The sequence below is a fragment of the Chelmon rostratus genome, chromosome 4 (genome assembly GCF_017976325.1).
Source record: "Chelmon rostratus isolate fCheRos1 chromosome 4, fCheRos1.pri, whole genome shotgun sequence".
Lineage (NCBI taxonomy): Eukaryota > Metazoa > Chordata > Actinopteri > Chaetodontiformes > Chaetodontidae > Chelmon > Chelmon rostratus.
The window spans coordinates 24,793,991-24,820,238 of NC_055661.1; the positions used below are offsets into that span (position 1 = coordinate 24,793,991).

The 26,248-nt window shown below is 42.6% G+C and overlaps 3 protein-coding genes across 5 annotated transcripts; 1 reads left to right on the forward strand and 2 right to left on the reverse strand.

The window, feature by feature from the left end:
* The first annotated feature begins 2,758 nt into the window (after window positions 1–2,758).
* chst14 (carbohydrate (N-acetylgalactosamine 4-0) sulfotransferase 14) lies at window positions 2,759–5,283 on the forward strand. The gene is made up of 2 exons (XM_041935047.1): window positions 2,759–3,145; window positions 3,896–5,283. Exons 1-2 carry the CDS (start codon window positions 2,852–2,854, stop codon window positions 4,721–4,723), a joined length of 1,122 nt encoding a protein of 373 aa, XP_041790981.1. The 5' UTR covers window positions 2,759–2,851; the 3' UTR covers window positions 4,724–5,283.
* Window positions 5,284–5,294: 11 nt separating this feature from the next.
* Window positions 5,295–13,427, reverse strand: cep135 (centrosomal protein 135). 2 transcript variants are annotated; one of them, XM_041935044.1, is made up of 26 exons: window positions 13,204–13,427; window positions 12,732–12,865; window positions 12,434–12,624; window positions 12,152–12,319; window positions 11,866–12,007; window positions 11,644–11,728; window positions 11,434–11,562; window positions 11,121–11,336; window positions 10,925–10,990; window positions 10,616–10,766; window positions 10,299–10,528; window positions 10,034–10,189; window positions 9,836–9,961; window positions 9,616–9,693; window positions 9,345–9,496; window positions 8,998–9,113; window positions 8,732–8,886; window positions 8,292–8,347; window positions 8,025–8,193; window positions 7,815–7,925; window positions 7,511–7,696; window positions 7,144–7,353; window positions 6,835–7,037; window positions 6,631–6,735; window positions 5,943–6,098; window positions 5,295–5,770 (listed from the first exon to the last, which is right to left on the reverse strand). In XM_041935044.1, the coding sequence occupies exons 2-26, from the start codon at window positions 12,842–12,844 to the stop codon at window positions 5,749–5,751; spliced, it is 3,492 nt and encodes a 1,163-aa protein (XP_041790978.1). In that variant the 5' UTR covers window positions 12,845–12,865; window positions 13,204–13,427; the 3' UTR covers window positions 5,295–5,748. The 2 variants fall into 2 exon arrangements, with proteins under 2 accessions (XP_041790978.1, XP_041790980.1); XM_041935046.1 differs by lacking the exon at window positions 5,295–5,770 and having other exon boundaries at window positions 5,939–6,098.
* Window positions 13,428–13,603: 176 nt separating this feature from the next.
* Window positions 13,604–24,314, reverse strand: exoc1 (exocyst complex component 1). 2 transcript variants are annotated; one of them, XM_041935232.1, is made up of 19 exons: window positions 24,254–24,314; window positions 23,476–23,607; window positions 23,261–23,391; window positions 22,985–23,144; window positions 21,806–21,993; window positions 21,477–21,704; window positions 20,894–21,026; window positions 20,545–20,654; window positions 18,470–18,619; window positions 18,000–18,108; window positions 17,272–17,316; window positions 16,724–16,887; window positions 16,490–16,603; window positions 15,453–15,532; window positions 15,068–15,296; window positions 14,749–14,932; window positions 14,454–14,653; window positions 14,160–14,354; window positions 13,604–14,053 (listed from the first exon to the last, which is right to left on the reverse strand). In XM_041935232.1, exons 2-19 carry the CDS (start codon window positions 23,597–23,599, stop codon window positions 13,901–13,903), a joined length of 2,697 nt encoding a protein of 898 aa, XP_041791166.1. In that variant the 5' UTR covers window positions 23,600–23,607; window positions 24,254–24,314; the 3' UTR covers window positions 13,604–13,900. The 2 variants fall into 2 exon arrangements, with proteins under 2 accessions (XP_041791166.1, XP_041791167.1); XM_041935233.1 differs by lacking the exon at window positions 17,272–17,316.
* Window positions 24,315–26,248: the final 1,934 nt, after the last annotated feature.

Consider the following 26,248-nt stretch of genomic DNA (forward strand, 5'->3'; position numbering starts at 1 on the left):
AATGGAAGAAACGAGGAGGAGAGAGAAAAAAATCCCACCACCTTTTTTTTTTTCCTTCTTCACGCGGTTCCTCCTCGTGATCAGCGCCGAGGTGAGCCCGGCTCCGGCTGCTCCGACCCCTTTTGTGTTGCTGATGCTGCGGGTGCCCGACGGGGAGACGCACGCACAGTCAGTCCTGCACAGCTGCACGCGAGCGAGAGATGGAGATGGGAGGGTGTGGCCGCGAGAGGCAGGCGAAGCAGCGGCTCACGGTGCGGCGCCGGCATATGAGCGCGATGCGGGCACGTTGCTGGGGACGTAAGCGCGTGCCTTTCGGAAGTCATTAAGGAGACGAGGAGCTGAATGGAGACGCTGCAACCGCCGCGAGGAAGAGAAAACAAAGTGTGGTCCCGCAGGTGTTGGTGGGATGTGTGGTTTCTGCGCTTTATTGTAGTTACCTCATGTCCAACCGTTTATAACCATCAAGTCATTCTGTGTGTTTATGAGCTGCAGTAGCTACTCCGTCTCTCAGCTGCTGTAATACTGTGCAGCAATAAAAGGATAAAGCAGCATATTTTATTATATAAACTATTTTTTAGAGCACAACAGATGAGATATTACATTCATAATCAATGAACCTTTTGAGTCAAGCAAATATCTACTTCCAGTTTATCACTTCTGAGTCTTTTCTGTTTTAAGTCACTGTAAACTGAATTTCTTTGGGTTTTGGAGTGTTGGTCGCACAAAACTAGACATTTTTCCCCTAGTATTTTCACTTTAACTATCAAAAAATAATCTGCAGGTTCATCAAAACAGAACATGATTGTTCGCAGCCTGAGAGATAGGTATAAAGTTCTCTAATAAAATGTAATCCAAAACAAGACATACACTGTAAGTCATTATTTAAAGATCTCTGCATGAAAGGGCAGCCACAGTGAGTTCAGACTATAACCTTTAACAAGCACACTGTGGATAATCTCTCAGCCTGAAAAGCTCGTTTTAGCTGCTAAATCTCAAAGCATGAACTAAGAATTATGTTTTAACTCATTATCTTGTATTACAGGCGCGACATAAAAGCATAAAATACCCTTTTTAACTCTGAACAGACCATTTTCACACATGCCAAGATTTGGAACATTTTTTCTGACAGATTACTTGCTAATGTAGATGAACCAAGTGTTCCAGGAAGTGTACAAAGGGATTAATGGAAGAATCAGCCATTTTTTCCAGGTTTATGGTAATAGGCTTTACAAACTCAAGGTTAAATGCAACCACAAATGTAGCTCATATAATTAGCTCGCGCCAGCTTTGCTGTAAAACTGACACAACCTACAGATTGATACTTAGCTTTAAAGAGTTACAGCTCTAATATTTCCACTCATAAATAATGACCGTAAACAAAAATATGGTTTTAAATTTGCATTCAGCATTGTTTTTTGTTTGTTGGCTTATCAGGAAACTTTGCAGAGATTCAGGTATCTTAACATCTTGGCAGAGTGTGAAGACATACGATTAAAAGATGATCACATGCAGTGATTGCAGCAGTTTGCATTTGAATCAGACTCCACACGCGATGTGGTTGTGAAGGATGCTGCAAAAACTGTGCACAACTAGATTGTGTCTGAAATTTCATTGACATCTGAATACCAGACTGACTTAAACATGTCTTTTCAACAAACTGCTACGACAACTGATAGAATTTATATCTGCTTGACTTTGAATGTAAATGTATCTACAAAAATATAACATAAAATATGTCAATAGTACATTCTGAAGCACCATTCTTCCACTTCCTCTGCACCATTAAGCAAAGAAGGGTGTGACCAGTGCTAAAAATTGGAATTAAATGGACTATTATAAGTGTGCTTGGTTGTCTGTCTCTATGTGTAGCCCTGTGATAGGGCTGTCCAGGGTGTCCCCTGCCTTCGCCCGAGACGGCTGGGATAGGCTCCAGCCCCCCCGTGACCCTGCAGAGGATTAAGCGGTGTATAGATAATGGATGGATGGATGGATGGATGGATGGACGGACTATTATATGCTATATGCAAGTTGAGCATTGTGATTATTATTCAGTTGCAGCTCAAGATGCAGTATGAGTGCTGAAAGTGTGGGCTGAAAGACTTTCTTTGCCCTTCAGTAAGTACTGAGGACAGCACTGTGATCTGAAAGCTTATAAAGCTAAAGTGAAGTAAAGTCCAAAAAAAAGCAATTAAAAAAGTATGTAAGGACAGAGGAATCTTCATGGCTAAACGCTGAGGCAAGCCCAGCATGCACTAGCTGCACTACACCTCCCAGCTGGCATGGGGGCACTTCAGGATCTCTAAGGAGGAGGTGCTGAGGACAAGCCTGTTCACAGCACCTCCTCCTACAAGCACAATGATCACACACACAGGCCGAAACGTTTCTTACTGCATATATGCTTACATTAATGTGTTTTGACAAAATGTTTAATTAATTGACTTTCCTCACAAGTGTTGTTTGCTGTATTTAGCGCTTAGAATGCATTGAGGAGTATTTTATTTTGAAAATGTTAACCTGGACGTGTTTTCTTCTCATATTCTATGGAGACTGGTTTACATTCTTTCATCCGCTGATGTCCTATAACAATTTGAGAAACACTCTTTAATTATTGAATGTAAATATTTTTCTTTGGCCGTTTGTTTTAACCAAAGATCTTGCAACGTGTTCGTCGAACGCTTTTATTTTGACAGTTCACACGGAAGGAGCGGTACTGACGCTCGCGCCCTTCACGCACTTTTGAAGTTAACTATGGGTACGTGGTAGGTGAGCAGCGGATTTGTCTTTTCTTACGTAGTAACGTTAGTTAGCTGTGAACTTTAAAAAGCCACCGTTTGTAGACCAGACACACAGTATGCTTCCTCGCAGGCAGGACTACGGGATGAAAAGGACCGGAGCGGTGCGCAGCGGCTCGGTGATAAACTTTAGGTCAGCGCTGAACTCTGGCTCCGGCCGCCGCAGCTCCGCGGTGCTGCCGTCGGTGCTAACGTTTCTGGTGATCGTAGCATCCGGAGGCCTGTTGCTCATGATAGAGAAAGGAATGCTGAACAGCATGGAGACGCCTCCACCCCGGGGTAGCGGCAAGCGGCTGGACTTCATGCGGCAGGTTGGCAAACACAATCCGGCCGCCGTGGACGTGGAGTCCCAGGTGAAGTAATGTCCGGCTCCTTTAAGTCCTGCTGGAGCTTTATGGGTGGTTTTCACAAAGCGACTGGGTCCAGTGTATGCGGCGGTTTGGAGCTGTGTATTTCACAATATTACAAAATCTGTGTCATTAACAGCGGGATTACAGGCTGTACAGCCATGTCGTTACTGATGTGGAGCATGTAGCGGGTAACAGTGAAAAGACACACCTCCAACCAAAATACATACTTTACTATAAAAACTTGTGGTTTACACATATAACCTACATGCATTTTGTCCTCTTAATTTGTGATCTTAATTTTGCAAGGCTAAAAATTGGATTGAATGGCAGTTTAGGTGCAATCCCCAGTTGCAAAGTGTGTGTATTGTTTATTTCTAACTCTGGCCTTTTTCCAAACATCTGCTCACTGTAAAGTTGAGGGACTTTAAAAATACAGATTTAGTAACACAGTGGTCAAAAGTGAAGCAGCAGCTGTTGACTTTCAGTACCAAGAAAGAGAAAGTTTCTCCAAAATGCCCCAATTTAGTGTTTGGACTAGTCCATCTCTGCCTGGTAAATACGTACACCTTTCATTCTTCACACCTCCAGCTAGTCTGAAGGGTTTCTCTTATAAATCTCCAAACTCAATCTAAAATAACCCTGATGACATCACAAAGACATGCTGAATAATCCAAACCATGACTAGTAAAGTGATGTTCATGTATAAAAATGGTGGAATGCACATTTAAATCACTGGTTTGCATTCACGTTTAGATCCTCCAGGAGATCCGTAACCGGACCATCAGGACCATGTGCAGCCAGAAGAACATGCCCCACAGCATCTGGTCCCTGAGCCCGCTGCAGAGGAAGACGCTGCTGCAGCACATCCTGGTGAATGACCAGTACCGCTTCCTCTACTGCTACGTCCCCAAAGTGGCCTGCTCCAACTGGAAGAGGGTTCTGAAGGTTCTGAGCGGGGCTCTGGAGAGCGTGGACGTCAACATCAAGATGAACCACCAAAGCGACCTGCTGTTTCTGTCCTCTCTTAAGCCTGAGGAGATCCGCTACCGCCTCAAGCACTACTTCAAGTTCATGTTTGTGCGGGAGCCCATGGAGCGCCTGCTGTCTGCATACAGGAACAAGTTCGGAGAGATTCAGTCCTACCAGAGGAAGTACGGTGTGGAGATCGTGAAGCGCTACAGAAAAGGTCACGCTAAGGACGCGTCTGTGACAGGGGATGATGTGACCTTTGCAGAGTTTGTCCGTTACTTGCTGGATGAGGATGTGGAGCGCATGAATGAGCATTGGATGCCGGTGTACAACTTATGCCAACCCTGTGCTGTGAACTATGACTTCATCGGCTCCTATGAGCACCTTGAAAGCGATGCAGAGTTTGTGCTGCAGCGTATTGGCGCGCCTCCTGATGTTCACTTCCCAGAGAGGCAAACATGGTATAAGCCGGTCACCACAGAGACGTTACACTATTACCTGTGCAGCTTACCGCAGAAGCTGCTGAGGGAACTCCTGCCCAAGTACATTTTAGACTTTTCCCTCTTCACTTATCCTCTCCCCAACACAACCACTGAACACTGCCGGCATTAAAAGTGCAATGTTTTATAGTACGGAGATTATTTTTTATAGAGAATCGTGTGTATTATTTTTTATTTCTAGGGAAAAAACAGTATTTTGTTAGCTGTTACACATTTTTACTTGAGATGTTCAAATATAATCGCAAAATGCTGATTATTGGGAAGAGATGGAGACTTGACTTCAAAACCACTAAAGCTTGAAATCAGCTGCAGACAAAAAAAATCATGTAAATCACTTATCACAACATGTTCCTATCATGCACTGTTACAGTAAATGAACCAATTCAGTATACACTGATGGAAACGCAAAGATGGAAATACCAAACATTGTATTTTGCTTGTTTCTTCACCTACACATTGGAGAAGGTAAAGAGTTAATGGCTTCAGTGGGCATTCAGTGCTTTAGCAGGCTAAAACACATACCATGTACTCGCTGGGTTGTGGGGTTTAAATCAAGCTTGTGTTGTTGTTTTTTATTGGTGTTGTCGTATGTTACAGGCTCTCCCTCCATCTTTCCTATAACTTTGGACTATTTACCTTGTAATAAAACACAAGTTCAATTTTTGTGATGTACATCACTGCAAGGTCTGTATTTTTGCATCGCTTTATTCTGTGAATAATTTAATAATTTAAACATCATTAAAAACATGAATAATAAGCATAACAGACACAACCACAGGGCTAAACGAACACTTGTCTTGCTACATTTGTGAGGTTTTAGTGGCTGAGAAACTCATTCTCAAAGCTGAATCCTTTGTAACGTACTGACAGAGAGGACACTTTATATCCAGCTTTGTTAGTGGAGTCAATGAGAAGTTGGATAATGAGTTTAAATGTTAGCACTGTCATTCGCTTTAGTTAAGATCAAAACATGATTTCATCCTGAGTGCCTCAGTCTGGAATGGTGACTACTGTGGCACTAATGCCAAGGCTTATGGAGGCCTTTCACATTTCATGTCCAGACTCAAGACTTTAAGCAAGAGCTTCTAGTGGTTTCTGACTCACTCATCATTGCCTTCATTTGTGTGGATCTAGTCGTCAGTCCTTGAAGCTCACGCTTCTGAAAAGAGAAAGAAAAGTATTGTAAGTTTTGGGTGAAATCACAACAATTCATTTTTAAAACCAGCCATAGTGCCAAAAGATGTGATTCTCTAAGATTAGGAATACAAAGATTAATTCCTGGATTTAAAATCGAAACCAAAAATGATGAGGCTTCGTGCTCAAAGCCTTACCTGTCTGCAGACTTGTCAGTGGAGCGGTTAAGAGATCGGAGGATGGAGCGTTCTGGGGAGATGTGCTGAGAACTGGTGGAGACGCTGAGGGGCAACGAACTCTGCAGGGACGAGAAGGACACACCCTGTCTGCGCATCTCCTGAACTGCCCTTTCACTGAGGACACGAAATGAGACGAGGTCAAAATCTGCTGCTTGTGCCTTCATCCTGTTGTTACAACCTTGTACCTTCACCATGTGTTAAAACTGAAAATACTTTGGTGATTACGTTTGACAATTAAGATGCTGAAGTGATTTTTTAAAAGCACTGATCGAAGACATCACTGGTTCCAGCTTCTAACATGAACATTTGCAGGTTCTTTTTTTTTTTTAACATGATAGTAAATTCAATGTCATTGAATTTTGGACTGACACACAAAACAATTTGAAGACACTAAGCTCGGATAGGTGAGTACATAAAAATAATCATTAGTTGCAGCCCTGTAATAGCTTAATATGGGGAAATACTCTAGTTTGAGAACAGTTGCTATTACAGTGCTACAGAACACAGTATATACAGTTCTGATACCTATTAATACTGAGAGATCTTTGTGGTGAACTTGCAGCTTTGGTTCCTCTCCATCACATGATTTTAAATGATGAGCTAAAATGTCAGGTTCAGCGTAAAGATCAACAGTCCTTTAGCTCACCGTTCAAAGCGTTCCGTGGTCAGCTGTCTTTTCAGGACGTCCATCTCCGTCTGCAGCTGAGAGACTTTGCCGCGGAGCTGGGACACCTCCCTGGTGTGCTCCGCACTGTATGTACACACGCAAACACATCAGAATCAGCCGTCTGACAGGAAAACCACTTTAGTCGTACAGTTCAAGCCGACATATTGAATTGGATCTGTTTACGTTTTGCTGTCAGCCAGGGTCAGCCTATCACGAAGGACCTTCAGCTCAGACTCTCTCTCGCTGGCTGTCAGGTGGGTTTGAAACTCCTTCTGCCGGTTGGTGGAGAGCAGCGTCTCAAGGTTGCGGACAGTCAGCCTCTCACTGGCCAGCTGTTTCTTAAGTAGTTCTGCCTCTGACCGAACATCCTCCAGTTCTCCTGTGACCTAGAAAACGTGCAGATGTATTTAATGGATACCTAAATAACTCCTGCTGCTGCTGCTGCTCACACTTTGGCAAAGTTGAACAATGTTAAGTATGTTTAGGCCTCACCCTCTCTAGATCCATGCTCCTGGAGGTCAGCTGACGTGCAGCGAGCTCCTTGCCAGAGTCCAGTTTGACGCAGAGCTCCCTGACAGATGCCAGATCTGAAAGGAGAGCAGCCTTCTCCTCCTGTGCTTTGTGTAGCTCCTCCTCTAGTCGGGACATCCCACGAGCCAGCGAGGATACTTGGGCCTCGTAGGCCTGCACGGCCTGCATATGCTTGGTAAACAACAGGGTGAAAGGTACATTAATCACACGCTGGTGTAAAGACTTACATCTCTGAATGTTTCAGTGTCATGTATAATCTAACATTATCACCAAACACAGTATGTTTTTCTGTATAATGTAGAGCTGCTTACTCCGTCCCACGTCTCACCTGTTGGATTTCTCTCTCCTGGTGGCTGACAGTGTCGCGGAGGTGTCGGCGCTCTGAGTCTGAAGAGAGCAGCTCCAGGCGGATTGAGTTAGTGAGGCCTTCGGCCTGCTGCAACTTCTGCTCCCGCTCCTCCACCTCAGAGTGGGCCATCCTGAAACGATCCAGCAAGTCCCTGTTCTCCTGCTCCTGTGGGTCAACACATAGGCGTCAGCTGGCAGACGGGAGCTGGTGTGCAGGATGTCCAAAGCATCAGTATCTACCATAGAGAGCCTAAAACTGCTGCAGGAGCTTAGCTTTCTCTTGCCTTTGTGGCCATCAGCTTCTCTATTCTGGACACTTCAGAAATGTAAGAGTGGACCCTCAACTTCAGCTCATCCTTCTCATGCAAAGCCTCCTCCATCTCCACATGTACAGCCTGCACAGACAGTTGAAACAGGTGTTACTTCTTCGTCATTTCCTTTATTTATACTCCACAGAAGAAACGACGACTGACCCGTGACGGTTGGTTACATACTTGGTTCTCTCTGGTCATTGTAGCCAAGTCATCTTGCAGCCTCCTGTTCTCTCGGATTGTGATTTCTTTGTCTCTCTTGAGTGCAGCCAGCTCATCCTGACAGGCATCCAGCTGCCTCCTCAGGCTGGTTATTTCTCTCTCGCGACTGTTTAGCGCCCCCTGCAGCTGACTGTGAGGATTGCACATTGACATCACCATAAGAAAACGCTCGTGTCAGCTTATTGAGCGGGATTCATGGTTTTTTCATATTAGTTTTGAACTACTCACGCTATTGAGTTGTCCATGTTTGTGACTGTGACTCTCACGTCTTCAAGGGTTTTTTCCTGTGTCAATGCCAAAGAATTATGCCTCATTACTAATCTTTAAGCACAACTCATCTTTCTGTTATGTTTCAGGGCACAGGTTTTTTCAAGTGTATCGTAATACTCAACCGTCCACATGCACATGTGGTATTAAAAGTAACAATGCATTTTTGTACAGAAAAAGACTGAATTTTGTCCTTCGTGACTTGAATGTATAATGGAATTGCAGACCATTTCAGAGCCAGTATGAAAAGAAGGAATGATTACAGGGACTAATGACTTTTGTTATACAGTAATGTATATAAGGGCATGTGAGCATTGTTTTAAGACAGACTTGGAAACAATATGAACCTATCCTTTAATAAAAGCTTGATGGTCTTGATGAGGTTTGCTGGTCATGATTACCTTTTTAGAGTTCTCCTCCTGGAGAACAACCAGCTGTTCAGTCTTTTGATCCACCTCATCCTGCAGAGCATCTTTCTCTCTATCCAGGGCAGAGATAGACTTGTGAATAACAGCCACTTCCTCCTTGTGTTTGGAGTCCTGCTGACTCAGCGCCACTGTCAGAGAAACAAAAATCTAGCAAACAGCCGAGCAGCCACAGGAAAAAAAAAACAAAAAAAACACTGATACACCAACTGCAGCCGTCCACAAAATCTACCCAGATTCACCTATTCTCTCCTCCAGTTTCTCAATCTGCTCATGAGCAGCGTGCAGCTCATTCATCTTCACAGACAGCCTGTGTTGGGTATCAGACAGCGACTGCTCCATTTGCTCCTGTAGCAGCCTGTAGACACACACGGAAAATCCATCAGCCCTCTACAACACTAGCAACAAACCAATCCTTTTCAGCTCAGAACATGTGTTTAAAACAGCTTTTGGCAGCAGAATAATGCGGCTGTTCTTTTAAAAAAGTTCAGCAGTTTAAGTGGATACTGTAGATACACACATTACACCATTGTTGGCAGTCATGATATTCATTTTCCAAATTTCTATTTGACATTTTTTCAAAACAAACCTCAGAGCATTAGACTCGGCCCTCTGCTGGGCGACCTCCTCTGCGTTCTGGATCAGAGCAGCAGACCGAACCTTCAGCTCCTCCTCCACAGCCTCCCTGCTCTCCTTCAGCAGACACACCTGCGACCGCAGGTCCAGTCTCTCCCGCTCCAACTACACAACATGGCAGGTAAAGCTACATCAATGATCACTACATAATCCTTCAGACGTTATGAACATTTGTTATGTGTAAAATGTTTGAATAGATTTATTTACATATCCAGCAGGCTTACACTCTTAACAGCATTCTCCAGGTCAAGAGTCCTCCTCTCCTCTCCCTGTCTGTCTGTGAGAGCAGAAGTCTGGGCAACCTAAAAAAAGTTTGAATATTTGTGCATGTTATATACTTTGTGGCTGTATGTGCGGTGTCTGATATTCTGAAAATGAAAAAGACTTGTCTGTTTCTGGTCATGTACTGTAAACAAGGAGGACAGGCATTACTGTGGGACTAACCTTTAATCTCTCCATCAGTGTGTCTCTTTCAGTGCTGATCTGCTGGATTTTGATTTCTGCCTCCTTCAGTTTCAAGAGGTCAGCTGACAAATCTGAGCTACGGGCCAACTTCAGGTCCTCTTGAGCCTAAGTGGAGGAAACACGATTAAATAAATAAATCCTCACATACATCTTTCCACCTATGCTTTGAAAACCCACTTGTTTAAACAGCGTTCTGAAATGGTCTCTCTCAGCGCTGAGGGTTTTCACATTCTCCTGGATGTCCTCCATGTGCTTCTCAATGTCCAGCAGGGCAGCCTTCAGCTCATCTCTTTCTTTTATTAAACGGAGCCGCTCTGTCTCTTTAACACCCCCCTGAAAATTTGAGGCCATTGCATCATTTTCGCATCACTTTTATGAGGATGACTTTGAAATGTTACTAAGGTAGTAACCATCTTTTTTGTTTTTAATGGCGGTCTCTTACCCTCATTGATTTGGACAAAGGGCTCCTGCCCCGGCCTGGACTATGACTGGGGCTTAAATCCAGACCACCAGCCCCTTTGCCTCTTTTGTATTGCTCAGCCTGCTGGCGATAGTAATCCCTCTCCTCCTCTAGACTCTTGACAAATGCATCCAGCCGCGATGGGGAGGGCTCCCTTCTACAAACACCATATTTAGCCCGCATGGTCTCCAACTCCAGTACCAGGTCTCTGTCTAGGAAACAGAAACAAGTCAGTAATACATTAATGTCTACAATGTAAAGCTGTTGTTAGAGCAGGTCTCAACCAAACTGCTGCTTACCAGCTGCCACCGTTTTCTCCATTTTGTCCTGCAGCCTGATTTTCTCATCCTCCAGGAAATTCACCAGTCCCTCCATTTTCTCATTTTGCTCTTTGAGCTCCACCAGCTGGTCTCTAAGACGGTCTTTTTCAAAGTCACCTTCAGACTGCTCCTGAATTCAATCATATCCAACAGATTATGTAGTGATACAACATCAGATTTATTTTTGGCGAGGTACAGCAGTTAGTGTCCACTGGAGAATGTCAATTATATACAAAAATGCACTTGTATTCCAAAGAAATATAAGAACAGAGTGTTCACTGTGCATACCCTTCTTAGTTTGCTGATAATATCCTCCAAGTCTTCGATGATTTTCTGTTGCCTTTGAATTTCTTTCTGTTGAGAGAGAAAAAGATTCCAGGTTTGTTTTCACTGCACTAAAGCACACTTTGTTATCCAGTACACCATCTGTAAATGTGAAACATTTTCACTGCATGCATTTCTTCCTGTTTTCTTATAGTCTCACTTTAGTTTCTTGCAGTTCCATGTCAGCAGTTTCCAATACGCGATCCTTGTCCATCTCAAGCCGCTTGGCGAGATCGTCTATGTGCGTCAGCTCTTCACACAGTTCCAGGTTCTTTAAAGAAAGATTGGCCACTTCAGTGGAGGCGTCCTTCTTCTTCTGCTGCAGTCCCTCTACCTTCTGCTCCAGCATCCTGTTAGTCTCCTGCAGGTACTCAATCTGTGTAACAAAAAGCAGCAGCTAGCTCTGTTGAAGGATCTCTAAGCACCCCATGTTGCAGAAATATTCTATATGTATTCATACATCATATGCTTGCCTGAAGGTTAAGATGGGCAATCAGTTTCTCATTGCTGATGTTCTGAGCCTCGAGGGAAATTACATCATGAGGCCGTCCTCCCTGCAGAGCATGATTCAGACGCTCAATCTCTTTGTCTCTCTCCAGCACCTAAAAGAAACAACATCTTGTCAATTATACAACATTTCACGTGTCATAATGTGAGATGCATCTAGTTAATTTATTTCTTACCTGCGTGTTTAAGTGTTTTATACATTCTTGAGCATTCTCAAGGTCTAAATTGACCTTTATGACGTCTTCCTGTAGGTCCTGAATTCTAAAAATAAAAATCACAGTGAGTCAAACAGTTGCTGAAGCAAGAACGCAACTGCAAGCATCTACGATCAACACATCAATCAAGATATTACAGTCTCTCTCAATAATACAGTTCAGCTGTCGCAAAGGAAAACAAACCTTCCATCTGTCAGCTGGAGTAGGTCTGCTACATACGGATCATCGGGTTGGGACACAGGATAAGCTGATGTAGAGGAGGGAGGTATGAGCTCATCAATCTGCATTCTCTGACGTCTGAAAGGGATGCTGCGCTTCTTTCCACCTGCCAGAGTGTGGGAGAGAAGACAGGAGGACTCTTCAGTTATAATTAGCATTTGTATATGGTTCAGTTGAAAATTGTACCAAAGCCTACTAAAATCACTTTCAACATGTTGTCACAGAGCTTAAGTCAGAGCCATGGCGTTACCTGGAGTTTGCACCACAGCTTGCATGTTCTTCTCCTGCAGCTGTTGGATGTGCTCAGCTTTAGCCTTGCTATCCTTCTCCAGGCAGCGAACTTTGTGCACATACTGATTATTTAAAATTTTCAAGTCAGTTGTCTCGTGGTCCAGTTTTCTGATGCGGGTCTTGAGCTCTGAAACAAGACGATTGGGTTATCAAACCAGTTTTTGGCGAATGGGGGTCAAGAATGTGTGAAACGGTTTCACATCGCACCGAGGAGGAGCTCTGCCTGATAATCACAGTTTACCTCTGGTGACACGGTCCTTCTCTTCCTTCAGTTTGAGAAGTTCTTGGTGCAGCTCATTGTTCTCCCTGACAGTTCGAGCATTCTCTGCCCTGTAGGGCTCCAGAAGAGCATCAAAGTTCCGACTTTCTTTCTCAGTTTTCCCTGCCGACAGTTTGGCATTGCGCAGGCTTTCAGTTGTGTGGACCAGGTCACTGTAACACAGGGGAAGATGTGACTGAACTACATCACATCACCTGTAATTGACTGGCTGACAGGGAAGGATGTAGGAGAGCAGGTGCAGAGGAGATAAAGGTTTCACCTGAATAATCTCTCCACTAATGGCAGAGACTCTATTCCCAGTGGTTGTCGGTAGCCCAGCTGATCCAGACGCTTCCTCAGATTCAAGAATTTCCTCTCTGCGGTGTTGTTCATGGCTGTGATGTGGCTGTGAAGCTGCCATAACACAACAAAGCAACGGTTACATTAGATACTAACAGTGTGAAATATTGTTAAGACCTGTGCTTGATTAAGAGGGCATCGAGCAATTGCTAACTATCTGTTAGGCTTGCTAACCTACAGTTAGCTAGGTACTTAATATTGGCTAACGTTACGTAGCTAGCTTACACGCTAATAAGCCAATATTAGCATGATGTATGGCTAACTCATGAGCTAGCATTAACCGTCAACTTACCTGCTTTTGACAGACAAAGCTAGTTAGTCAGCACCGTTTGGCAACCACTAACCAGTTAGCTAGCTAGCGTTTAAATCTCATGGAGTTTGCCATAACTTACCTTGTCTGGAGAGACACTGCTTTCCTGACAGCTAACGTTAGCCCGACTAACGTCAACTTGGTTTTACATGACCGACATCAATGTCTCGTTTGGATGACTTGCACTAGATTCCTTGAGGCATTATATTTTGCATTCCGTTTAAGCTGGGTAATCAATTACTGTTGCGTTAACATGTTTCCGCGGTAAAGGGGTTTGAAAAGAGCGCCGATGAGCTCCGGTTTGGATTCGTCACCATGGAAGTGAGACTCTGTGGAACATCTGGGGCGGGCGGCGTGTTTTGTGAGCCGGCGTAGTCCGTACATACGACGGAGGGCGGTGCAGGCACAGAAATTTGCATGGAAACAAATAGCCGATGTCATGTGCGTAACAATAAAATAAGCACACATATTCGATACGGCCCTGAATGGATCGGCAACTGCTAATTTATTATGTACATATGGCATAAAGAAATAACAAAAATATAACAAACAATAGTATTTAGGGCAGAGTTGTTGAATCTCAAAGGAACAGGCACGCATACAATACAGACATATCTGCACCACAGTCCAATGTACAAATCCCTTTCATTAAAATACACAGATACACAACAGAGGAAATGTTCATTGTCCATACAACAGGGTAGTTTGTGAGTAGCTAGTGTATCATCAGCCAGTGTGAGGCAGTAGTGAATTACTATTGAAACGGTGCATAGCAGCTACTAATGAGACTGAGCAATGCTGGAGAAGTATTCCAACATGTCCCCGATGGTAAACTCCATGGTGATTCCAGATCCGGGGTAGCATCTGCCGATCAGGTCTTCAAAGTGCTTGTACTGACGGATGAACTCATCTTGCATGGAGTGCCACACCACCTAGTGGAGAGAAACAGGAAGTGCAACAGTTCAGTAAGGAGATGAGGAAATGTACCACTGACGACCAGCTGAGCAGTTTCACCCCTAAACACTTTGAATCTCTCACCTGTAGCAGACTTTCTTCTTCACACAGATGTTTGTCCACCTTCTTGTAAAGGTTGTCCAGTCCCTTTTTCACCTCTTTGCCAGGATACTCTTTGATAACTTTACGCAGCTCTTGTTTGTTAAAGGCCAGCTGGTAGCTCACCTCCTCCTCACGTACACCCTGGGCTACACGTGCCTCAACTCCTTCAAAGAAATGCTGCAGGAGAGAGATAACAGTTTACCTATGACACATATCCTGCACATCCCGTACATCGCTGCACATGTAGAGGTAACTCTAAAAGATACTTCATCTTACATTGAGTTTTTCTAGAGGCTGGCCCAGAGAGTTGATTACATAGGACTGAAGATGGTCTGTGTATTTGTGCTTGGCCTCTCGCCTCTCTGCGTCCAGGCAGGAGATCTTTAGACGTGACAGTGTGGAAAAGATGTGGTGGAAATTCTCCATCATGACAACGTCCCGTGGCGTCTTCTGGCTTTCATTGGCTACCTTCTCCACTAAAAAACAAAATATTTAGAAATCTGGGCATCACACAAATACCACATAATCAAATGTCAACGCGTAGGTGCTTTAGGTTGGCCACTGGACTCACCGTTCATGAAGACAGCTCTAATGAGTTTGACATAAGCTTTATCCAGGTCCCCTCTGCGCTCTGCATTACGGAAGATTGTTTCAGCAAGCTCAGCAAACTCCTCAAACCCAGTCACAAAAAGCAGAATACCGACTTTGCTCTTCTTAGAAATCTTCACTTCCTCCATTTGTCTGATCTGACCAGACTGTGAAAAAAAGATTGTATTAAATTCAAGGCCTTCACTGTACTTTAATATAGGAGCTTCATCACAAAACAATGAAAAGCACCAACGAAAATTTCCCTTTTAAAGAGTTCTCCTCATCATTTTGACTCTACTCACAATGCATTTGTCAAAGTTCCTCTTGACAGTGACCAGCACGTTTCCCAAAGTCGTGCTGAGGTAAGAGGCCGGGTCGACGTTCTCAGCTGTCCACACATGGTGACTCATCTTCACCAGCATGTAGAGAGAGTTGAAGCTGTCGATCTTGTCGCCCAGAGCGATGAGACTGTTGAGCTCAGTCTCGATGCTCTGGAAGATTTTATTCATCATCAGCCGCACCATGTCTTTCCTAGAGTCATGAAGAGAGAGAATGAGAGAGAAAACTGAAAAGGAAAAGTAACGCAGTGACAAGTGAAACAAGGAAACGGGAGTGATTCATAGAAACATGAATGTCTCTGGCAGTGGAGATGGGTTATATTTGCAGTATTGACGTGCGACTACTGACTCTGATGACAAGGAGTGTCTGTGTTCAGCCTGGGGAGGACTTCTTGACAACGTGCCTCCATCTGATTCCTCCATTTCGGGCTGACAAGAGAAGAGACATAAACATGACAAATCCAAGCAAATCTGCTGACACATACGAGACTGATGCTGTGACTGAAAACATGCTTTCAGGCAAGAAAATGCTCCAATCTCAGATGAAACCACACGAGTGCAGTGACTAACGGAAAGTGAAGTAACGCTATTCTTTCCGATCAGAGACGTTCTGATACCTTGGCCCAATATTGAGCAGTGTGTTAAAAAATAAAAAGTAATATACTGCTGTATACTACTAACCCTGTATGGATGCGACATGATTGCTATCACTGTTGTATGGCTCAGGTTAAACATGGACAAATGCATACAGAGAATAAATGCCACACAACTTTCTTTTACTGTTTAGTTTAACAGTCAAATATGCAAAAGAAAACAAATAAATAAATGTCAGAATAAATAACAATTCTCTTAAAAACTGTTACAGTGCAGTCACAAAATTGTAAAATGCAAGACAATAAAACTTTTTCATAGTACAGTAACAGTATACTACTAAAGTCTTGCATACTGTGCACATTGCTGTTTTATTGGTGGGATGTTTGTGTGTAAAATACTGACAAATTGCTGACATTAAGCTACCTCTGGCTAACATTACACTACATACTCTAACAGTGGTTGCCAGTGGCACAGCACAGCATCCTGTGCAGGTTTATTGTTTTAACTGATAGCTAAGGACTAATTTCCAGGGAAATAAATCGTGGATTTATCTGGGTGAAGCTACTTTAAAAATTTTTTGACACCTGGCTTGGTGTGTGTATGGGATGCTTCTGGGAAGCAGCAGGGTCCCGTTTTGCTGCTAATAAATTCTGTGAAATCGGATCAATGCATAGACTCACATCCTCACCAATACAGATCGAGAATTTGAATGGCATTTCTGATACTGGTATTGGTATTGGAACGACCCTTCTTTGGATCGTAGCCATTTCCAACATCTGATCACAGACTTACCTGAGCAAGAGGGGGTGTAACTGTCGGGTGCTGCTGCAGCTTGAAGAACTTGCTGATGAAGTCTTGTTCGGCAAGACACAGAGGCTCCAGCTCACTGAGGACCTGCTCAAATATCTGCAAAAAGAGATGCCCTCTATTTAGTCTCTCAGTACAGAGCAACATGTGCACACACAGCTTTATTTCCATTTCTCATTTATTGCTCTGGTTAAATCTTTGCATCTCCGGCAGTGTCACCTTGTCAAACTTGGTCCTGTCGGCCACGTCCAGGTCGGAGGCGGACATGTTGCCCATGTCCAGCAGGGAGGAAGACTGGGAACGCCGGCTGTTGGAGCCCTGCACTGTCAGCTTGTTCAGGCTTGAAGTGGAGCCTGTAAGCTTCCCAGAGCTGCCATGAAGGCCTAACACAGCATGACAAATACAACAGGATTCAAGGTCATGTGCTAAGTGAGAATGAATCCAAGTCACACTACAGACGTATGTGAGTCAACTATGACACTATTCAAAAAAATTGCAGTAAAATCAGGAAAAATAGCACAGATATCAATGGTTAGCTTTTTTTAGGCATTCATCATAGAATATGTCATGATGCATTCAGCTGTATTGTGAAGACAAACCAACCAGGAACATGGCGAGGAAACGGTTGGCAGAGCTTAAGGGTGTATGTATCAGGGTAGCGAAGGGCTTTGAGCAAAGGATTCCTTTTAGTGCAGCTATGTAAGGCACAGTAAGAAGCAGAGTGGGTAATTGATAGTGCAATGGCTCTATCCAAATGTCATACTTACTTTCTGTTTCCTGTTTGAGTGCACTCTCTTTCCGCGGAAGCGTGGCTGCAGCCAGTTAAAAAGGCAGGCATCAGAGACAGAGACAGGTTAGGCTTTAAACATGCAGCATGAGAGGGGTGAGGCTAGATGTTAGACGTACGAAGTTACATATATGCTGACGTGCACTGCGGTGGGTATGCTTGTAGCTCGGACAAACTTCCGGAAAACAAATTGCTTTCTTATTTTGTTTGTTTTCAGCAGGAAAAGCTAATACAGAATGCAGAAAGCAGAGTTCTATAATTCTGCCAAAACCAAAGCTCAACCAAGACTCCTATTAAGATTTTAAATATTTAAAGAGTAAAGAGTTGAACATGTAAGGTCCTTGTAAGAGAAAAACAGATATCGTCAGAAGGTAGAACAAGAGGCAGCACTTTGGAAGCACATATTAGTTGGTAACAGATGTGATGCGGAAAAGGCTGTAAAAGAACAAGGCCTTCTTTCCTTATTTATACATGAATATTCCACTAATTTCTGTGTGATGGTACAAAACAAATACTCAACAAAATCAACTAGAGATGCAGTGAAACTCTCACTGCCTTTGAGTGAACTGCATGTGTCAAAAAAGGGAGAGAGAGACACAAAGAGATGCTACTAAAAAAAAAACCTAATCACACATAATAACATGAACTGCAGAAGACAAACCGGCTTCTTGTCTATGTTTTAACAGGTTTGTGAATCAGAGCTCTTACCAAACTTGCCCTTGGCCTCCTTGGTGGTACCCGCCATCTTTATCTTGGCTACCTCAAAGAAGTCTTTAATTTCTCGTTCATATAATCTGCTCATATAATCAACATATGTCTGGAAAAGGGAGATGACGTAGATGTTTAGGTTCAAAACAACACATAACTTGTGAATAATTCAACATTTTGAAAAAAAAAAACTACACCTGTTTGCATTCTTGATAAGAGTTAAATGAGAAGATCGATACCGTTTGCATGTGTCCGCTGAATATGAAGCTACAGTCACTAAGAAGTTTGTATAGCTTAGCATAAAGATTGGATACAGTGAAATGGCTCGCCTTGCTTCTGTCCACCTGAGCTAAGTGCTGACCTTTAACGGACAGATATGAGTGGTACTAGTCTTCTCATGACACTCAGGGCAAGAACGTGAATAAATGTAATTTTCAATATTCCTGCAAGTATTTCGTAATAGCACTAACCCTGGACAGGCCCTCGTACTTCTCCCTGTGGGTGTTCTTCAGCCACTCCATGAGCTTGGCGTAGCGCAGCAGGTCCCTGTGGAGGGGGTTGTGTTTGGGCAGGGTCAGCTCAGCTGTGTGCTGCGACAGGGTGGAGCTCTGGTCGTGGCCCTGAATGACAGAGTGAGGGGTGAAAATTAGTTATCTATTCAATAAAAGAGTTAGTACAGACACACCTAATACTAAGTCCCATTCCATCTTTCTGTACGCACACAAACACACAATAAGTTTCCTCAAATCACCACGATACCAGACGTTTTCATGGTAAATAACACATTGCTCAAAATTCCACCACTTCTTCAGCTCGACTTATTGACAAACTAATTGAAAAGCACAACTCTTACTGCCATACTGTTGTTCTCCTCACTTCCCCTCATTGTTACCTTGTTTAGAACCTATTGCTTGTAGATACAAGACATGCACGCAGAGCAGACAGGCACAGGATTTTGTGATGACGCCTTTTGCAATAAAGCAAAGTTAGCACCCAAACCCAAAAGAGCCCTTAGCTCAGAGCAGACAGTTGGTGAAGGAGGAGAAAGCTGAGCGGTGCCGCTTCAGCTTTTGAGATCGAATGAGAGATGTGAGGAGTTAGAAACATATCCCATGCAATAAATAACAGGCGATGGTAGGCCTAAGGTCTCTGATGTAATGACATGTAAGTTGGAGTGAGAGGTCAAACGTTAGCAAAGGGAGCAAGTGGGGATTGCTGTGAGGGTACTCACTGGAAGCGACAGACAGGAGGACCTATAGAACTGAGGGATGGTCATTTTGAAGTGACTGAAGTGGTTGAACTGACACAGAGACACAGAGCAAAGTGGGATGATTCAAAGTGAGCGACACAGAGAGTCAGGAAAAGGAGGGAAACAACTAGAAGGAAACAACACTACGAAGCTCAGGAAGAGAGTCCAGGCTACACAGGAAGTCCATGAGGGGGGAGGGGGTAAGAGCCTGAAAAAGAGGAGGAGAGAGTGCAACCCTCCCCGGCAGTAGACCCATAATGGCAAGGTGTGAGGATAAGACCTCACATACGTAAGTTAACTAAATGTACTTATAGTATCAAAAGTGATAGTTCTCATCTGCAGTACAATGTCCGACATATTATTACATACACCATTATTATAAACTAACGCAACAACGTGTCAGCAGCATTTCACTGTTGTCCCTGGATGAGTTAGTTTTATCTATGTTATATACAGTTTGTAGTTTAGTCCTGCAGTTCCCAACATAGGGGCCGAATCCCCTCCAACGGGTCACCAGGTAAAACTTTCTTACTTAGTTCCCACCACAGTTTATAGATGTTTTAGTAGATATTTTAATGCACTAAGGACCAATGTGACCATTTGTCTGTAAATCAGTAAGATACAGCCTTGCAGGATGTTCTTATGCAACCTACAATATAACAACAACTTATGCTTAGTCCACATGTACACACATATTTGTCAAAACGTTGATTTTTCTGTGCGTTTTGGCCTTTTGTCCCCACACAGACGCAGTTTTAGGTCACTGAAAACGGTTTACATGAGGTGATTTTGCACAAAGTGCTAGTTCTAACCTTGCTAACAGCACTTTTTACAAATTTTACATAAATGTAGAGTCACTCTTTCGCTTTTATTGAGGAACAGAGGTGTCAGAATGCACAACAGTGGTCACTGTTACATAATCAAATACTCCCGCGACACAGACCCCGCCACCGATGTCGAAAGCTTTGGACGAGACCTGGTTTTGAAATTACGAATCCTACTATGGCAAATGCATGACCCACCTTCGCCATAGTAGGATTTGTAATATAGGTTAGACCTCTAGTAGCCTACAGTAAATAGATTTTATTCAGGCTTCTCATTGGCCATCATGGCTTCAGGGCTCGGGTTATATCTCCACCTGTTCGTGTAGCAAGATTCTTTTCGAGAACCAAGGAGGAAAACCCCCTTTTCAGAAATACCCGTGTACGTGTGGACTAGGACTTAGAAAACTGAGTAATGCTGTACCAAATGCTTTCAAACTTGTTATACTCCTTGTAATAATGTTGTGCCTGTTACCTGGTGAACAAACACATTGTTGAGGTGATTGGTGAGGCGGCGAGCGAAGGTGTCTCTCAGCTCAGCAAACAGCAGCTGTTGCTGTGTCACAGCCATCAGCTTGTCGTGGCCTACGGGAGGAAGACGGCGACACTTTGATTTGATTACTAATTTCAAAAAGGCATTTACAGGATGGAAAAGTGCATCAGCATTTAAAAGCAATCAGAATACACATCAATTGTTTAAATCTACATCAAGGATAACTTGCAACTTTGTTTCCAACATTTCTTTACTTTCTTCTGAGCGTCAATCCAAACCACAGTGAGAAACAACTGATTTAGTTGATCAGCAAGTACATGTGTAAACTAACCTGGTCGAAGAGCCACGTTCATGCACTGCAGAAGCGCCTCAGAGGCATTGATGCAGGCCTCAATACCTTTAGGGGAGCTCAGGTCGCCTTCCTGCAAGGCTCTGATGTGTCCCTTTGACAAGTCCATGTAGTTCTACATGATGACAGACAGGCGTTTACAAAGTTAAATGTTAACATTTAGAAGTTATTCAATATATTCCTTCATCACAAAATACATATGGCCATGGTTGCACATTCAAATGTTAACTTTATGTTTTTCAATTTTTTTATGCCAATAAACTATACTGTTAGGTTCAACTAATGAAGCCTCTGGTTTCTTCAGGCTTTAGTTATTATCAGGATACTCTTACTGGCAGCATTAGCAAATTGTATATTGTGACAAATATCGATACAGATCAACATGGAAAAAAATATTGTAATCAATTTTTTGCCATATCCCCCAGTCCTACATTTATGCACAACAGAATATTTTTAAGCAAATACTTTTGGAACAAAAAGACCCCTGCTAACCACCTTAAAATCAGCTCAGACCTTCAGTGTGCTACTTAATTAATTCATCACAGAATTCAAATGTTGTCCTCACCACTAAGAACTGGATCTCATCCAGCAGTTTGCCGTTGTTGGTGTTGCTGATCTGGATGAGGCGGTTGCTCTGTGAGATCTGGTCCATCTGCTCCTTGACACTCTGGAGCATCTCCTCATAGCTGCTCAGCTTTCCCTCGATGGTGTCCACCTCACCCAGCGCCTCATCCAGCAGCTGCATCAGGATGTTGACCTGCTTCTCTGAAGCCATGATGGACTGGATATTGGCCTTAAATTAGGAAATGCAGAGGGTATTAATATACTGCAATGTTTTTTTGTGTTAATATTTTTGTCCAAACTCACAGGCAAAAACATGTTTGCTCCACTCACCCCATCTAGAACCTGCAGCTCTCGGGAGAGCTGCTCTGCGAAAGCCTCAGCATTGGAGATGGCGTACTCACACATCTCCATCATGCTCTCGATGTCCTGTTCTTCACGGGTGCTCAGCTCCTGGTAGTCGTCCAGGGCGTCCTCGTCGCCCCCGGCAACACTCTGACTCTCACCACTCGGCACCGACTCTAGTCCCAAAAACAAGAGATGGACATGCGCGTTGAAGACATGAGCACAAAGTTTAAGACACATTCTGGTATCTTCCACCACATCAGGTTTTATACATCTCTTGTAAGAACAACTACAGACAAAAATACATTCGGTAATAGAGAACAGCAGTTAAAACACATCTGAAACAGATTATAAATTGTACTCATTTACCACCAGTTACTCATTCTCTACCAGTGATGTAAAAAGTATACCTACAATCTGAAATAGCTATTATCAGCTACTTGTACTTCTCTATATTTGTTCTGGTTGATCTGTAAATCAAATTAAAGTACAACGACTGCACTTTACTCTGCTTTGGTACAATAACAAACAACATAGGCTACAACTTACTGCAAAAATAGATGCAGAGTACTTTAATGAACACGTAAGTAAATAGTCCTATGAATTAAGGTGGAATGGACAAGTAAAAAAAAGCTAAACGTGGGGTAAAAACATGACCTAAATGTGTGTTATGATGAAAAAAATGAATCATGCCCATCCGAATTTAGTGTCACATAATTCAAACAGCAGGGGCTTAAAGGAGGTGAGAGTCTCTAATGAGAATGGTAGTTTGAGGTCATGAGATAACAATGGAGAGGAGTGAGGAGGGGGGGAAGTTAAGTCCTACCAACCTTCCGCTTTAGGAAGTTCTGGCCAGAGAAAGTTTAAGAGAGAAAAGTGAGAATAAAGAAGAATTTAACACAGAAAGCCATACCACAAACCAAGATACAAAGAGGAGGCTGAATACTTTTTTAAATGTGCTACTGATAAACAAAATAAACCAAAATTCCAGCAGAGGTTCTCACTTCTGGACTAAATTGGATTACCTCAAATATAACCAATACACACTACGGTCAACACATATTGGTTTAAGAGAAAGAGACAGGCCTTTAAATCAATATAATCAAATCATGAAAAGAGGCATGCGCTCACAGAGGTGGCTACAGTGAGAATAGAGCGTTTCCACACCTTCCAGCAGCTGAGAACTGACATTCACAAACTCCACCTTCTTCCTCAGGTATCGCTGGTTCAGCTTCCAAATGCAGGAGATGAAGGAGTTTTTTTCAGCTGTGCTGCTGGCCAGCCATCGGTACACCTTCTCAAAGTGAAGGTCAAATTCAGGATTCTCCTAAATGATAAGAGTAAAAGAGAGAATATGAGCCCTGAATGAGGGAGAGGGCGGACATTTATTACAACTCTGGTAGCTTATGGATGAAAAAATAAAAGACACATTAGTTATCTGACCTTGCTTGCATCTTTGGCATCTACTTCTGTCAGATCTCGGAGCTCCCAGGTCTGTTGCCGCTTGTAAAAGTCCCCCTTGTCAGATTTCTTCACTTTCACCACTTTAACCTGCACAGGCCTCTCCGTAGTAACTGAAAAACACATTATTCCAGACAAACGTTTACTTTATCATTAACATTTATCTACAGCTGTGTCTGTGGCCATTATGCACTTACCTGTGGCGCACAAGAAGCAGTTCTTCTTTTTCTTTCCTGCCTTGCAGACATTCACGATGCCAAGGAGGCGCTCATCGTTGGGTGTGAAGATGTCCCTCTGGAGAGCATGCTTGATGGCTGTCATGGTGGATGCTGTCACACAGAACATAGCAAGATACTTATTATTATGACCACAAGGGACACACATCCATTACACATGCATAAATACAAGGCACCAGGTTTGATTTACACAGCAACTAGCCTCAAAAGCATTTTCTTTCTCAGGCACCAAAGCCATTTAAAGTCATTTCAGTAAGTTAAGCTCATATCAACCGAAAATTGACTTAATTACAAGCACATACGCTACAACCATTGATCTCTGGTTTGTGATTCTGTTCATTTCAAGTTAGGACATATTTAGCGTTTTATGTCTTTTAGCAATTCAAACAGTTTACTAGCTAGCTAACAGCATCAGAGGCAGTTGACGTTAACGCCACACAAGAATGTGTTAAAGCGCATTTTTAAAGACAGATGCCGGTGTTGGCTTCTGCTGCACCGGACTAACAGTAATGAAGCACTCAGAGGCCCTTCCTAAAATAAATGGAGCTGCTGCCCTCTGTGTAACGTTCCTGCTAGCTTGAGCGAGCCCGCTACTGTTAGCATCCGCTATTTGCACGGAACACGCAAAGATTTTGACTACATCAGAAACATAATCAGCTAAATCACTATGGTTGTTTTTTAATTCAAAAGGCACCCTAACCGTGTTTTAACAGAGGTATATAACATAAGTAGCTACTACCTTGTTTTGTCAGCCCACCAGTCCTTCACAAAGCACCGCCCTCTCACTTCCTGGTTCATAGACGCAGCTGTCATGTGACAGCGACAGTGTCAACATCCACATCCACCCTGATCCACCTGCAGAGGCAGCTCAGTGCTGCTGCATCCAGTTTCCTCACATCTCTTCATCGTGGAAAAAAATATATATAATTATTCACATTAAATAAAATACATGGCTTTTTATCTGATCTTGAGGCTGTACCTTGAGGAGTGTCCTTGTGTCAGAATAGTTTATTTATTTTTATTATTATTGTCACAGAAAAAAGTATTTACTTTGTACACATTATTTGTTTTTAACAGCCAATCTGTGGCCACGTAGTATTCTAGCATCAATATTCCTCATATTATATTTATTCAAAAAGATCTAAATGAAATATTATATCTAAAATATAATAACAATTATGATGGTCATTATTATTTATTTACATAGCACCTTTCATACATACAATTGCAGCACAAAATGCTTTACAACAAAGAAATTTCATGCACTATGAGAATGTAAAACAAGATGGAGAATAAAATTCTCTTGATAATAATAGTAAAAATAAGAAAAAATAAGAATGAGAATAGAACAGAGGAAAAGAGGAAAAGCGAGAATGCACAATACAAAGTGGAAATAAAGCCCACTGAAAAGCAATATTAAAATAAAGCTAAAACAGAAGTGTAAAATAAAGGATGTGGTGTCATTGATTGTCTTGCTCATGTGTTTTACTGAGGGACAATTTGAGGAATTTCTTCTGAGTCAAAAGCACAAGTAGAAAAAGAAATACAGGTTAGCTTTAGGCCTCAAATTATGACTTGAAAATTTTCACACATTTATCAGAATGAGCTGACCCCCACCCAAACAATCAATTCATAACCAGCAGAATTAGAAATGGACCATAATACAGGACAAGCTGGGTGTGACAAAGAAGGTTAATATGATACACAAACCAGCAAGCAATATGCAATCAATACAAAAACTAATTTCTCAAAGAATCACCAGCAGAGTTTACAGTGTTATTATATATGTCATAAGTTGTAGGTATATTGTGCAAATGTTGCAGGTGCCAAGGCCATAAGATTCTTACAAGATGATAACATTTTCAAATTTTACTGATAAGATATTGATTTAATATAAGCATTCATTTACATGATTAAATAACATATAAAAATAAATAAATGGATATTGGACATGGACTTTTGGATGAATTAAATATTGATAAAAAAAAATAGAATTTCTCATTATTTGAAATGGAGTTGTCTCTTGACAGCTTTTTAAATTTTCAGCCTCTAAGGAGCCATTTGAAATTTGTCTGCTCATGCCATGTTGCATATAGCGTGTTCTCCTTGAGACACCAGGTGGCGTTGTTAATCCGCATATTACGTGCACGTGTGTTGTGTTCTTACACTTAATTCATGTTTGTCAGTATTTTCGCAGTGCTGTGGTTGATTTGTGTATTTTGAAACAATAAAAGTGGCACACCATATAGCAAGACTCCACAGAGGCCGGTGAGGCTGAATGTCAACACAGTGAGTCAGACTTGATGGAAAAGAAAGTCACATATTAACAAGGGATCTGCAGACAATGCCTTGAGGTGCACTGTCCGTGTTGAAGTTATTGTGCAGAGACAACACTGGATTTCCCAGCTGGTGAATGTGACATGTGCTGTCAGCCACAGTTAAATTCATGGTTTATTGCTGCCCGTGACGTAAAGCCTCCAAACATGGCACTACATTGGAAATATTTCAAAACACGTTCAAAATATATGATCTCCATTTTCAACATAAACAGTGTCTCATGCGTCCAGGTTACAGCAGCAATAATATCATGAAATCATCTTTGGAGAATTAAAATCACAGGTATTATTCATATAAAGAACATAGCATCACTGTGGGGTGTGTACACTCATATTGCAGGTCTCTGTGGTGTTTTAGAGCACGCTGCTGTCATGTTCATGCTTGTGTCGACATGAGC

Coding starts and splice junctions, on each gene's coding strand:
- chst14 (XM_041935047.1), top strand. CDS start 2,852: ATGCTTCCTCGCAGGCAGGACTACGGGATGAAAAGGACCGGAGCGGTG. Junction 3,146..3,895: donor CCGTGGACGTGGAGTCCCAG/GTGAAGTAATGT, acceptor ATTCACGTTTAG/ATCCTCCAGGAGATCCGTAA.
- cep135 (XM_041935044.1), bottom strand. CDS start 12,844: ATGAACAACACCGCAGAGAGGAAATTCTTGAATCTGAGGAAGCGTCTG. Junction 11,563..11,643: donor TAAAACACTTAAACACGCAG/GTAAGAAATAAA, acceptor TGTTTCTTTTAG/GTGCTGGAGAGAGACAAAGA. Junction 5,771..5,942: donor ACTGACAAGTCTGCAGACAG/GTAAGGCTTTGA, acceptor TTCTCTTTTCAG/AAGCGTGAGCTTCAAGGACT.
- exoc1 (XM_041935232.1), bottom strand. CDS start 23,599: ATGACAGCCATCAAGCATGCTCTCCAGAGGGACATCTTCACACCCAAC. Junction 23,145..23,260: donor ATGCCAAAGATGCAAGCAAG/GTCAGATAACTA, acceptor CTTATCATTTAG/GAGAATCCTGAATTTGACCT. Junction 21,705..21,805: donor AGCTGCAGGTTCTAGATGGG/GTGAGTGGAGCA, acceptor TCCTAATTTAAG/GCCAATATCCAGTCCATCAT.